This window comes from Heterodontus francisci, unplaced genomic scaffold (genome assembly GCF_036365525.1).
Source record: "Heterodontus francisci isolate sHetFra1 unplaced genomic scaffold, sHetFra1.hap1 HAP1_SCAFFOLD_2072, whole genome shotgun sequence".
Classification (NCBI taxonomy): domain Eukaryota; kingdom Metazoa; phylum Chordata; class Chondrichthyes; order Heterodontiformes; family Heterodontidae; genus Heterodontus; species Heterodontus francisci.
Genome location: NW_027141192.1, coordinates 20787 through 36080, shown reverse-complemented (window position 1 = coordinate 36080; position 15294 = coordinate 20787). Strand labels below are relative to the sequence as shown.

The following is a 15294-nucleotide window of genomic DNA, read 5'->3' as shown; positions in this document are numbered from 1 at the left end:
CTCACTCACACACGCACACAGACTCTCACTCACTCACACACGCACACAGACTCTCACTCACTCACACACGCACACAGACTCGCACTCACACACACGCATCTCACTCACACGCACTCAGACTCGCACTCACTCACCCCACTCAGACTCGCACTCACTCACACGCACACAGACTCAGCACTCACTCACACACGCACACAGACACGCACTCACTCACACACTCAGACTCGCACTCACTCACACACTCAGACTCGCACTCACTCACACACTCAGACTCGCACTCACTCACACACTCAGACTCGCACTACTCACACACTCAGACTCGCACTCACTCACACACTCAGACTCGCACTCACTCACACTCAGACTCGCACTCGCTCACACACTCAGGACTCGCACTCGCTCACACACTCAGACTCGCACTCGCTCACACACTCAGACTCGCACTCGCTCACACACTCAGACTCGCACTCGCTCACACACTCAGACTCGCACTCGCTCACACACTCAGACTCGCACTCGCTCACACACGCACACAGACTGGCACTCGCTCACACGCACTCAGACTGCACTCACTCACAACCTCACTCAGACTCGCACTCACACACACACACACAGACTCGCACTCACTCACACACGCACTCAGACTCGCACTCACTCACAAACACGCACACAGACTCGCACTCACTCACACGCACTCAGACAAACGCACACAGACCCGCACTCACTCGCACACACACAGACCCGCACTCACTCGCACACACACAGACCCGCACTCACTCGCACACACACAGACCCGCACTCACTCGCACACACACAGACCCGCACTCACTCCACAGACCCGCACACACGCACTCACAGACCCGCACTCACTCGCACACACACAGACCCGCACTCACTCGCACACACACAGACCCGCACTCACTCGCACACACACAGACCCGCACTCACTCGCACACACACAGACCCGCACTCACTCACACACACACAGACTCGCACTCACTCACACACGCACTCAGACTCGCACTCACTCACAAACACGCACACAGACTCGCACTCACTCACACGCACTCAGACAAACGCACACAGACCCGCACTCACTCGCACACACACAGACCCGCACTCACTCGCACACACACAGACCCGCACTCACTCGCACACACACAGACCCGCACTCACTCGCACACACACAGACCCGCACTCACTCGCACACACACAGACCCGCACTCACTCGCACACACACAGACCCGCACTCACTCGCACACACACAGACCCGCACCACTCGCACACACACAGACCCGCACTCACTCGCACACACACAGACCCGCACTCACTCGCACACACACAGACCCGCACTCACTCGCACACACAGACCCGCACTCACTCGCACACACACAGACCCGCACTCACTCGCACACACACAGACCCGCACTCACTCGCACACACAGACCCGCACTCACTCGCACACACACAGACCCGCACTCACTCGCACACACACAGACCCGCACTCACTCGCACACACACAGACCCGCACTCACTCGCACACACACAGACCCGCACTCACTCGCACACACACAGACCCGCACTCACTCGCACACACACAGACCCGCACTCACTCGCACACACACAGACCCGCACTCACTCGCACACACACACACACACAGACTCGCACTCACTCACACACACAGACTCGCACTCACTCACACACACAGACTCGCACTCACCTCACACACACAGACTCGCACTCACTCACACACACAGACTCGCACTCACTCACACACACAGACTCGCACTCACTCACACACACAGACTCGCACTCACTCACACACAGACTCGCACTCTCACTCACACACAGACTCGCACTCACTCACACACAGACTCGCACTCACTCACACACAGACTCGCACTCACTCACACACAGACTCGCACTCACTCACACTCAGACTCGCACTCACTCACACACAGACTCGCACTCACCACACAGACTCGCACACCACACCACGAACTCACTCACCACACACGAACTCACTCACACACACACGAACTCACTCACACACACAGACTCGCACTCACTCACACACACACACACGCACTCACTCACACACACACACACACACGCACTCACTCACACAGACACAGACCCGCACTCACTCACACAGACACAGACCCGCACTCACTCACACACACTCAGACTCGCACTCACTCACTCACACACACACACAGACTCGCACTCACTCACACACACACACACAGACTCGCACTCACTCACACACACACACAACAGACTCTCACTCATTCACTCACACACACTCGGACTCGTGCTCTCTCACACACACTCGGACTCGGCTCTCTCACACACACTCGACTCGTGCTCTCTCACACACACTCGGACTCGTGCTCTCTCACACACACTGGACTCGTGCTCTCTCACACACACTCGGACTCGTGCTCTCTCACACACATCGGACTCGTGCTCTCTCACACACACTCGGACTCGTGCTCTCTCACACACACTCGGACTCGTGCTCTCTCACACACACTCGGACTCGTGCTCTCTCACACACACTCGGACTCGTGCTCTCTCACACACACTCGGACTCGTGCTCTCTCACACACACTCGGACTCGTGCTCTCTCACACACACTCGGACTCGTGCTCTCTCACACACACTCGGACTCGTGCTCTCTCACACACACTCGGACTCGATGCTCTCTCACACACACTCGGACTCGTGCTCTCTCACACACACTCGGACTCGTGCTCTCTCACACACACTCGGACTCGTGCTCTCTCACACACACTCGGACTCGGTGCTCTCTCACACACACTCGGACTCGTGCTCTCTCACACACACTCGGACTCGTGCTCTCTCACACACACTCGGACTCGTGCTCTCTCACACACACACACTACATGACCATTGAATATCAAAGACCCGGATAATCATGTTTTTAATTTTACAGTTTAATCAGCGAAGGTTAATCAGACTGCTCTGTACAGTCCTGGACATGACCCCCGGCAGATTTACAGAGCAGTGCGTGATATCACTGCACCCCTCCCGCCGCCCGCACCGCCAGTCAACGATGGTCGCCTCTCAGCCAGAGAATCAATAGAGGGTGTGCCGCACCTGGTCGAAGTGCCTGAGAGGGAGTGGGGGCATTGGCGGAGGGGGGGGGGGTGCGGGGCGGTGTGTTCTCATCCTTGACCGCTGTCTGGTGATCTCCCCCAATCTGGCAGGAACACCTGGTGCCATCGGGCGGGGCTGGGGATTGGGCCCAGCTGTGATACCACCCAGAGTCGAAGAGCTCCACCGGTCATCTGTGCTGTCACATGGAAACTGACCTCAGCCCCTCAACCACCGGGCCCACTCTACCAGCACTGGGTGGGGAAGGGGGTTTGCACCACCTACGGCGCCTCTGGTGTAATGTAACCCTCTCCTTACCGTTCCTCCACCCCTCTCTCCTCCTCTGTCTCCTCAATCCCCTCCCCCCCACCGCACCGTAAATTCAGGGATGGTCACTCTACTCTGTCCGAGTGTTACTCAGCCACCCCCTTGTCGCAAGGTGCAGGTGGGCGGGCCGCAGGGCGAGGGCAGGGTCAGGAGCGGTTAGCGCTTCCCGAACTGGTTGAATAGCCGAGCCTCTGGAGTGGGGTCTCGAACCCTCAACCTTCTTGACTCAGAGGCAGGGAGAGAACCGCTCATCCACAAAGTTACACAGCGTTCACATACAACTCGACCAACAGTACTTGGAGCAGCCCCCATCCCCCAGCGCCGCAGGAAGAACCGCGAGTCATGTCGTAGGTGGGGGGGCGAGGGCGGTCGCGCGGCTCCCAGGGAACCGACGTTTTCCGGTCTTCCTGGAGCTCGTGGGCCCGGTTCCCCCTGCGCCCGGGGCAGCCCCCGCTAGTCCGCCGTTATCCCCTTCGCCCCCAGTTCTTCTGGACACGACGGAGATACAAGGGGTCCGGGGGTACCAAAGCTGCGGAGAGAAACGGAGGTCGGGTTAGGAGCAAGCAACTCAAATCGGCAACCCCTCCCCCCCCCACCCAGCCAGGGGGGCGGGGCGGGGGCGCAAACCGCATCAGCACAAGCTGCACCCCACCACACGAACATTGCAAACAGCCACACACGTCTTGCACACACTCTCACACACAGACAGATACAGAGACATACACAGGTGCACACACATACAGACATACACAGACAGATACAGAGACATACACAGGCGCACACACATACAGACATACACACAGACAGATACAGAGACAGATACAGGTGCACACACATACATACACACAGACATACACAGACAGATACAGAGACATACACAGGCGCACACACATACAGACATACACACAGACAGATACAGAGACAGATACAGGTGCACACACATACAGACATACACACAGACATACACAGACAGATAGAGACATTACACAGGCGCACACACATACAGACATACACACAGACAGATACAGATACAGGTGCACACACATACAGACATACACACAGACATACACAGACAGATACAGACAGATACAGAGACATACACAGGCGCACACACATACAGACATACACAGACAGATACAGAGACATACACAGGCGCACACACATACAGACATACACACAGACAGATACAGAGACAGATACAGGTGCACACACATACAGACATACACACAGACAATACACAGACAGATACAGAGACATACACAGGCGCACACACATACAGACATACACACACAGATACAGAGACATACACAGGCGCACACACATACAGACATACACACAGACATGCACAGACAGATACAGAGACATACACAGGCGCACACACATACAGACATACACACAGACATGCACAGACAGATACAGGAGACATACACAGGCGCACACACATACAGACATACACACAGACATGCACAGACAGATACAGAGACATACACAGGCGCACACATACACAGACAAATACAGAGACATACACAGGCGCACACACATACAGACATACACAGACAGATACAGAGACATACACAGGTGCACACACATACACAGACAAATACAGAGACATACACAGGCGCACACACATACAGACATACACAGACAGATACAGAGACAGATACAGGTGCACACACATACAGACATACACATAGACATACACAGACAGATACAGAGACATACACAGGTGCACACACATACAGACATACACACATACAGACATACACACATACAGACATACACACAGACATACACAGGCGCACACACATACAGACATACACAGACAGATACAGAGACATACACAGGCGCACACACATACAGACATACACACAGACATGCACAGACAGATACAGAGACATACACAGGCGCACACACATACACACATACACAGACAAATACAGAGACATACACAGGCGCACACACATACAGACATACACATAGACATACACAGACAGATACAGAGACATACACAGGCGCACACACATACAGACATACAGACATACACACAGACATAGACAGATACAGAGACATACACAGGCGCACACACATACAGACATACACAGACAGATACAGAGACATACACAGGCGCACACACATACAGACATACACACACAGATACAGAGACATACACAGGCGCACACACATACAGACATACACAGACAGATACAGAGTCATACACAGGCGCACACACACACAGACATACACAGACAGATACAGAGACATACACAGGCGCACACACATACAGACATACACACAGACATACACAGACAGATACAGAGACATACACAGGCGCGCACACATACAGACATACACACACAGATACAGAGACATACACAGGCGCACACACATACAGACATACACACAGACATACACACACAGATACAGAGACATACGCACACACAGAGACATACACACAGACATACACACACAGATACAAAGACATACGCACACACATACAGAGACATACACAGGCGCACACACATACAGAGACATACACAGGCGCACACACATACAGGCATACACACAGACATACACACACAGATACAGAGACATACACAGGCGTACACACATACAGACATACACACACAGATACAGAGACATACACAGGCGCACACACATACAGAGACATACACACACAGATACAGAGACATACGCACACACACAGAGACATACACAGGCGCACACACATACAAACATACACACAGACATACACAGACAGATACAGAGACATACACAGGCGCACACACATACAGACACACACACAGACATGCACAGACAGATACAGAGACATACACAGGCGCACACACATACAGACACACACACAGACATGCACAGACAGATACAGAGACATACACAGGCGCACACACATACAGAGACATACACACACAGATACAGAGACATACGCACACACATACAGAGACATACACAGGCGCGCACACACAGGCATACACACAGACACACACACAGATACAGAGACATACACAGGCGCACACACATACAGAGACATACACAGGCGCACACACATACAGGCATACACACCGACATACACACACAGATACAGAGACATACACAGGCGCACACACATACAGATATACACACAGACATACACACACAGATACAGAGACATACGCACACACATACAGAGACATACGCACACACATACAGAGACATACGCACACACATACACACACAGATACAGAGACATACACAGGCGCACACACACAGACATACACACAGACATACACACACAGATACAGAGACATACGCACACACATACAGAGACATACACAGGCGCACACATACAAACATACACACAGACATACACAGACAGATACAGAGACATACACAGGCGCACACACATACAGACATACACACACACAGACACAGAGACAGATACAGAGACATACGCAGATAGCGACACACATGCAGACAGATACGGAGACATAGACACATAGAGACACACACACACACGCAGACACATTCATACTGACACACACACGCCCACACAGCAGTAGGACTGCCGCCCCCGCAGTGACCAGGCAGCAGACGGACACTCACAGCTCAGGGCCACCCCAGGGACTGGTCTTGTGGTGAATGTCATTCCAGGTCACCACGTTGGCTTTGCCGGTGGTCCTCGAGGTTCCCACGGTGAAGGTGAGCCGCTGGTCGAACGCCTTCCTGAGCAGACGGTGCACCTTCTGGCCTTCCTTGCAGTCGGGCAGGTAGGCGCGCCTTGTCGTCCCCTGGTACGGGAGTCCGGGGTTCGGGTGTTCCGGCTGCAAAGGGCAGGAACACACCCGAGATGTTCAGATCACCTCTACGCAGTGAGCCCTGTCCCCCTTCCCCACTGGTCCAGTTGCCATTCAGCCCCCTCCTCGAGCCTATTACACCATTCAATGGGATTAGGGCTGATCCGTGACCGAACTCCACAGACCCACCTTTGCCCCATAACCCTGGGATGAGGGTTTCAGCAGCGGATGAGCTGAGGCGGAGACGGGGGGAGGGCGGAGAGGGGAGGTTGCGACCTTACGGAGGGGGAAGTAGGCGGTCTCAGTGATGGAGAGATGTGCTAAGAATCGCATCTCGGGGCGAAAGGACACGAGCGGTCTTGCACAGGTTCAGATGAGTTGCCGGGGACGGATGACTACTTCAATCTCCTCAACATTTAGCTGGAAGGGATTTCTGCTCAGAAAAACATCTTCTCTGTCCCTGAGAGCGCCGATTCCCCACCCCCCCACTACCCCCGGTCTCATCTCATCCTGCTGCTGAAACCCTCGTCAGCGCCTCTGTCACCGCCACACTTGACTGTTGCGATGCAGTCCCGATATCTCCTTCAAGGGCTCAGTTTCCCGTCTCCCACCCCATCCCTGTAACCTCCTGCAGCCCCTACGACGCTCCGAGATCTCCGCGTTACTCCGATTCGGGTCAGTAAGTGACAAGGAGAGTACTTACCCCCTGAGTGCCGCTGGGGATGCTGTACGTGATCGAGATGGCCCCTGAATTCTCGTAGCCCGGCAGGTGGAGCGTTTTGTCTCTGACGAAGGACATCGTCCCGTTGAGCGGCTGGTTACCGACGACGATGCCGTAGATATGCCCGCAGACGGGGCAGGCCGGCCTGGTCTTGAAAGCCTCCTCGATGCAGGGCCGGCAGAACGCGTGCTGGCACCGGCCGAGGATCTTGGGGTCCGCCACCTCGCAAAGGCAGATGGGGCAGGGGTCCCGCGGGGGCCGGGGCCGGCGCCGCCGCCGAGGGGGGCGCGGGCGGGTCCACCTCCGCCGACCCGCCCCGCCGCGTTGCAGAGACGGACGAAGTCGTCCCTGACCTGCGCCACCGCTTGGCACTGGGCGCCCGGCGGGAGGACCAGCCGTACAGAACGCTGGTCCCTGCCGAGTCGCGCCTCCTGGACCCGCAGCTCCACCCCGTGCCTCCTCTTGAACTCTTGCAGTCGGGGGTCCGCAGTCAGCGTGTCCCAGCTGTCCCGGCGTACCAACACTTCGCCCTGCGCGGACCCAGCGTGCGCCATGTTGCTGCGTTGGAGCCTGCGAACACAGAGAAAGGACATTTCCAACCCTCCTGAGACAGGACGTTGAATTGCTATTCTGCCCTGGGCTGGTGTTTTTGCACCACAGGAGCATCCTCCCGCCCCCGACTTCACCTCCAACCCCACCACCCCCCACCCCCGACCCCCGTCACCCAAACCCTTCTATTGCTTTCCCGCGTCAGGCCTTGGCTGACAGCTGGCTCTCTCCCCTCCGACTCGTGGGTCCCAGCCCCCACTTCGGAAACTGGAGCCACTCAGCCCCAAAACAGCACTCCCCAGGCGCCAGTACTGTGGGAGGGTCAGTACGGAGGGAGTGCCGCACTGTCGGAGGGTCAGTGCCGAGGGAGTGCCGCACTGTCGGAGGGTCAGTGCCGAGGGAGTGCCGCACTGTCGGAGGGTCAGTGCCGAGGGAGTGCCGCACTGTCGGAGGGTCAGTGCCGAGGGAGTGCCGCACTGTCGGAGGGTCAGTGCCGAGGGAGTGCCGCACTGTCGGAGGGTCAGTACGGAGGGAGTGCCGCACTGTCGGAGGGTCAGTACGGAGGGAGTGCCGCACTGTCGGAGGGTCAGTACGGAGGGAGTGCCGCACTGTCGGAGGGTCAGTACGGAGGGAGTGCCGCACTGTCGGAGGGTCAGTACGGAGGGAGTGCCGCACTGTCGGAGGGTCAGTACGGAGGGAGTGCCGCACTGTCGGAGGGTCAGTACGGAGGGAGTGCCGCACTGTCGGAGGGTCAGTACGGAGGGAGTGCCGCACTGTCGGAGGGTCAGTACGGAGGGAGTGCCGCACTGTCGGAGGGTCAGTGCCGAGGGAGTGCCGCAGTGTCGGAGGGTCAGTGCCGACGGAGTGCCGCAGTGTCGGAGGGTCAGTACGGAGGGAGCGCCGCACTGTCGGAGGGTCAGTACGGAGGGAGCGCCGCACTGTCGGAGGGTCAGTACGCAGGGAGCGCCGCACTGTCGGAGGGTCAGTACGCAGGGAGCGCCGCACTGTCGGAGGGTCAGTACGCAGGGAGCGCCGCACTGTCGGAGGGTCAGTACGCAGGGAGCGCCGCACTGTCGGAGGGTCAGTACGCAGGGAGCGCCGCACTGTCGGAGGGTCAGTACGCAGGGAGCGCCGCACTGTCGGAGGGTCAGTACGCAGGGAGCGCCGCACTGTCGGAGGGTCAGTACGCAGGGAGCGCCGCACTGTCGGAGGGTCAGTACGCAGGGAGCGCCGCACTGTCGGAGGGTCAGTACGCAGGGAGCGCCGCACTGTCGGAGGGTCAGTACGCAGGGAGCGCCGCACTGTCGGAGGGTCAGTACGCAGGGAGCGCCGCACTGTCGGAGGGTCAGTACGCAGGGAGCGCCGCACTGTCGGAGGGTCAGTACGCAGGGAGCGCCGCACTGTCGGAGGGTCAGTACGCAGGGAGCGCCGCACTGTCGGAGGGTCAGTACGCAGGGAGCGCCGCACTGTCGGAGGGTCAGTACGCAGGGAGCGCCGCACTGTCGGAGGGTCAGTACGCAGGGAGCGCCGCACTGTCGGAGGGTCAGTACGCAGGGAGCGCCGCACTGTCGGAGGGTCAGTACGCAGGGAGCGCCGCACTGTCGGAGGGTCAGTACGCAGGGAGCGCCGCACTGTCGGAGGGTCAGTACGCAGGGAGCGCCGCACTGTCGGAGGGTCAGTACGCAGGGAGCGCCGCACTGTCGGAGGGTCAGTACGCAGGGAGCGCCGCACTGTCGGAGGGTCAGTACGCAGGGAGCGCCGCACTGTCGGAGGGTCAGTACGCAGGGAGCGCCGCACTGTCGGAGGGTCAGTACGCAGGGAGCGCCGCACTGTCGGAGGGTCAGTACGCAGGGAGCGCCGCACTGTCGGAGGGTCAGTACGGAGGGAGCGCCGCACTGTCGGAGGGTCAGTACGGAGGGAGCGCCGCACTGTCGGAGGGTCAGTACGGAGGGAGCGCCGCACTGTCGGAGGGTCAGTACGGAGGGAGCGCCGCACTGTCGGAGGGTCAGTACGGAGGGAGCGCCGCACTGTCGGAGGGTCAGTACGGAGGGAGCGCCGCACTGTCGGAGGGTCAGTACGGAGGGAGCGCCGCACTGTCGGAGGGTCAGTACGGAGGGAGCGCCGCACTGTCGGAGGGTCAGTACGGAGGGAGCGCCGCACTGTCGGAGGGTCAGTACGGAGGGAGCGCCGCACTGTCGGAGGGTCAGTACGGAGGGAGCGCCGCACTGTCGGAGGGTCAGTACGGAGGGAGCGCCGCACTGTCGGAGGGTCAGTACGGAGGGAGCGCCGCACTGTCGGAGGGTCAGTACGGAGGGAGCGCCGCACTGTCGGAGGGTCAGTACGGAGGGAGCGCCGCACTGTCGGAGGGTCAGTACGGAGGGAGCGCCGCACTGTCGGAGGGTCAGTACGGAGGGAACACTGCACTTTCGGAGGGTCAGTACTGAGGGAGCGCCTCACTGTCGGAGAGTCAGTACCGAGGGAACACTGCACTTTCGGATGGTCAGTGCTGAGGGAGCGCCACACTGTCGGAGGGTCAGGACTGAGGGAGCGTCACACTGTCGGAGGGTCAGTACCGAGGGAACACTGCACTTTCGGAGGGTCAGTACTGAGGGAGCGCCACACTGTCGGAGGGTCAGTACCGAGGGAGCGCCACACTGTCGGAGGGTCAAGACTGAGGAAGCGCTGCTTTGTCGGAGGGTCAGGACTGAGAGAGCACCACACTGTCGGAGGGTCAGTACCGAGGGAACACTGCACTGTCGGAGGGTCAGTACTGAGGGAGCATCACACTGTCGGAGGGTCAGTACCGAGGGAGCGCCACACTGTCGGAGGGTCAGTACCGAAGGAGCGCCGCACTGTCGGAGGGTCAGTACTGAGGGAGCTCCGCACTGTCGGAGGGTCAGTACTGAGGGAGCCCCGCACTGTCGGAGGGTCAGTACTGAGGGAGCCCCGCACTGTCGGAGGGTCAGTACTGAGGGAGCGCCGCACTGTCGGAGGGTCAGTACTGAGGGAGCGCCGCACTGTCGGAGGGTCAGTACTGAGGGAGCGCCGCCCTGTCGGAGGGTCAGTACTGAGGGAGCGCCGCGCTGTACCTCTATTATCATGCAGGGCTCCCTCAGTCCTGGCACTGGGGTGTGTCGGCCTGGGATTTTGGGGCTCGGATCCACGACTTTCTGAGTTAGGGGATCTCGCGCTGCCTGGGTGAAATCCGGAAGGCGGGGGATTGAAGGGCGAGACCCGTGTTGTCATTCCGGAAATTTACCGACTCCCCACTTACAAATCTCGGGCCGAGGCCGGGCGAGGCAGACCTTTACACAGCGACCAACAGCTGACGTCTGAATCTATTAGCTTCTTGTCCCCCCCCTCTCTCTCTCTCTCTCTTCAGAGAAGGCTGCCTGTTAGCCCAGTGCAAGGCGCAGGGAGGCTGCTCCCCTCACCACTGCCTGCCCCGGGGTCGGGCCTGTACAAACTCTGCATCTTCACTGCCAGAGCCGAGACGGGCACCTTGTTGTGTGTGTTGTTGCCGAGATTTCCTCTGTGACGCCTGACGCCAGGCTCTTTTGTGTGAGATACAAGCAAAACCAGGCACAGAGTCTTCAACCGATGGGAGTGACTACTGACTACCCCACCCCCACTGCCTCCTCTGACCCGTTTCCCCCCCACCGTGCCACGGAGGCTTCGGCTGCTGTTGGGGTGCTTATCCCCAGCTACCCGCGACCACCTTGCAGTCATAGGCTGGGGCCGGTGGGGGTGGGGGACGGGGGGGGGGGGGGGGGGGGGGGGCAGGTGCCTTCCTTCGACAGGCGCGGCAGCGCCTGACTGCTCGGCTATTCGCCCGCAGGAGCTGCGCCCCCTACGGCCGAGCTCCTCCCCCACCCCCCTAGCCCCCAGCCCCCCCCACCCCGCTCGTTACGCGCTCAGCTCGACGTGACGGGAGTCCGCAGCACAGAGACCAGGCCATTCGGCCCATCTGCTCCGTGCTGGTGTTTCTGCTCCGCATGAGTCTCCTCCCGCTCCCCTACTTCATCTCCACCCCCCCTCCCCAATCACCATATCCTTCTATTCCTTTCTCCCTCCCGCTTCAGGAGTCCACCTCGCCCGCCCCAAGGCGCGGCCTTTCAGATGAGACGTTAGAGTGAGGTCTGCCCTCTCGGGTGGATGTCAAAGATCCCAGGGCCTCTATTTCGTGCTGGGCAGTGAGGGGGGGGGGGGGGGGGGGAAGGGAAGGGGGAAAGGGAAGGGGGGGAGCTCTCTTCCCCCCCACCCCCCCCCCCCCACACCCCCGGTGTCCTGAGACCAATATTTATCTCTCAATCAATCATCAAGCAGATCATCATCTGGGTCATTTACCGCGTCGCTGTTTATGGGATCTTGCTGTGCACAAATTGGCTGCTGCCTTTCCTTCATTAAAACAGCGACCGCACTTCGAAATGTACTCCCGTGGGCTGCGGGGCATCCCGAGAGGGCGCACGGCGCCAGAGGGTTGCAAGGCCTCCCATTCACGTTGCAGTTAGACTGCAATTCCCCCCTCCCCCCCCACCCACACGTCTCCGTGTCACTGCGGGGCTTTCTCCACCCAGTAGCAACATCCCCGAGGACTGCCACATGAGCGTTATTGCACCGAATTTGACGCGCGAGGAGAGATCGGGGGCCGACGACCAAAAGCTGGGTCAGAGGGAGGGAGGCTGTTAAAGGAGGGTCTTAAAAGGGGCAGCGGGAGAGAGAGGCGGAGAGGTTTGGGGAGGGGATTCCAGAGCTTGGGGGACCCCAGGCGGCTGAAGGAACAGCCGCCGATGGCGGAGCGACAGGAATCGGGCCAAGCAGGGAGAGGCAGGACAATTAGGATTTAAAGGGACCGCACATACACACCCACCGAGGCGGGTTGGACTTAATGGGCTTCTTGTCCCTGGGGCTGTTTTACTGGGACGTAAAGGATCTGATGCTGGGGCTAAGAAAAATTTACAGGGACTCAACGATTGACAGGGGGCCCAAGCTGGGCTTCTGAGGGATTTAAAGGGACCGTGCTGACACACTAACCTCCTCGCTTTTGCTCCTGCTGCTCCCGGAGAGGGGGGGGGGGTGGCGGTGGCCGGGCTGCCGGAGGTTCCCCCCAGGGAAACCACACTCCTTATGCTCTGCCCTCGGCTTCACTTTCAGTTTCGCTTTCCCCAGAAGTCGGCTCATTTCCTGTGAGAGGCTAGGGGGAAGACTGAAGATCTTAAAGAGACAGTCCCGCAGCTTCCCTGGTCTGTCCGCGCGCGCGTTGTGCATCTCCTCGGTGAGCAAGCCAAACTTTTATAAAGCTCTGGTTGGGGCCCCAACCTGGGGCAGTGTGTCCAGCTCTGGTCACCGCATTTTAGGAAGGATGGGAGGGTCCCGGAGAGGGTGCGGAGGAGATTTACCGGAATGAGGGGCGATTTTAGCTGCAAGGTTAGGTTGGTGAAGCTGGGGTTGTTCTCCCTGGAGTAAAGGAGATTGAGGGGGGAGATTTGATAGAGGTGTACACTATTATGACATCTCACATCGCTGAATGCAACGGCGTAGATTAACCCTTTTGAGTAAATAACATCAAACGGAATTCATACCCTTGTTAAGAACATAGAACAGCACAGTACAGGCCCTTCGGCCCATGATGTTGTGCCGACCCTTTAACCTACTCTAAGATCAAACTAACTACCTACCCTTCATTCTACTATCATCCATGTACCTATCCAAGAGTCGCTTAAATGTCCCTAATGTATCTGCTTCTACTACCACGGCTGGCAGTGTATTCCACGCACCCACCACTCTCTGTGTAAAGAACCTACCTCTGACATCTCCCCGAAACCTTCCTCCAATCACCTTAAAATTATGCCCCCTGGTGATAGCCCTTTCCACCCTGGGAAAAAGTCTCTGGCTATCCACTCTATCTATGCCTCTCATCATCTTGTACCCCTCTATCAAGTCACCTCTCATCCTTCTTCGCTCCAATGAGAAAAGCCCTAGCTCCCTCAATCTTTCTTCGTAAGACATGCCCTCCAGTCCAGGCAGCGTCCTGGTAAATCTCCTCTGCACCCTCTCTAAAGCTTCCACATCCTTCCTATAATGAGGCGACCAGAACTGAACACAATATTCCAAGTGTGGTCGAACCAGGGCCTTATCGAGCTGCAGCATAACCTCGCGGCTCTTAAACTCAATCCCCCTGTTAATGAAAGCCAACACCCCATACGCCTTCTTAACAACCCTGTCAACTTGGGTGGCAACTTTGAGCAATCTATGGACATGGACCCCAAGATCCCTCTGTTCCTCCACACTGCCAAGAATCCTGTCTTTAAGCCTGTATTCCGCATTCAAATTCGACCTTCCAAAATGAATCACTTAACTGCCAGAAGCTGAATTCTTTTTTTGAGAAGTGAGTTGCAGGGTCATTTTAAGAAATAAAAACCCCAGTCATTAAAATCCTTTTTTTTTAAGCCTAAAAAAGGTGCTGTAAAATTAAAGGTCTACACTCTTTACCTGGCCTTTTTTTAAAAAAAAAAATCTATTCTGCTTTGGAGAGGGTGCAAAGGAGATTTACCAGCATGGAACTAGGGACTTCAGTTACATGGAGAAACTGGGGTTGTTCTCTTTGGAGAAAAGGCTAAAAGGTTTGAGAGCAGTGTTCAGAATTCCCAGCCTCTGACCTGCTCCTGTAGCCACAGTATGTGTGTGGCTGGTCCAGTTCAGTTTCTGGTCAATGGTAACCCCCAGGATGTTGATAGTGGGGGATTCAGCGATGGTAATGCCGTTGAATGTCAAGGGGAGATGGCTAG

General features: G+C 57.5%; 1 protein-coding gene across 3 annotated transcripts; it reads right to left on the bottom strand.

The window, feature by feature from the left end:
- Window positions 1–7019: 7019 nt before the first annotated feature.
- LOC137362447 (probable E3 ubiquitin-protein ligase DTX3) lies at window positions 7020–14318 on the bottom strand. 3 transcript variants are annotated; one of them, XM_068026833.1, is made up of 3 exons: window positions 13541–14318; window positions 7940–8527; window positions 7020–7263 (listed from the first exon to the last, which is right to left on the bottom strand). In XM_068026833.1, exons 1-3 carry the CDS (start codon window positions 13772–13774, stop codon window positions 7042–7044), a joined length of 1044 nt encoding a protein of 347 aa, XP_067882934.1. In that variant the 5' UTR covers window positions 13775–14318; the 3' UTR covers window positions 7020–7041. The 3 variants fall into 3 exon arrangements, with proteins under 3 accessions (XP_067882934.1, XP_067882935.1, XP_067882936.1); XM_068026834.1 differs by lacking the exon at window positions 13541–14318 and adding an exon at window positions 12008–12250; XM_068026835.1 differs by lacking the exon at window positions 13541–14318 and adding an exon at window positions 11596–11774.
- Window positions 14319–15294: the final 976 nt, after the last annotated feature.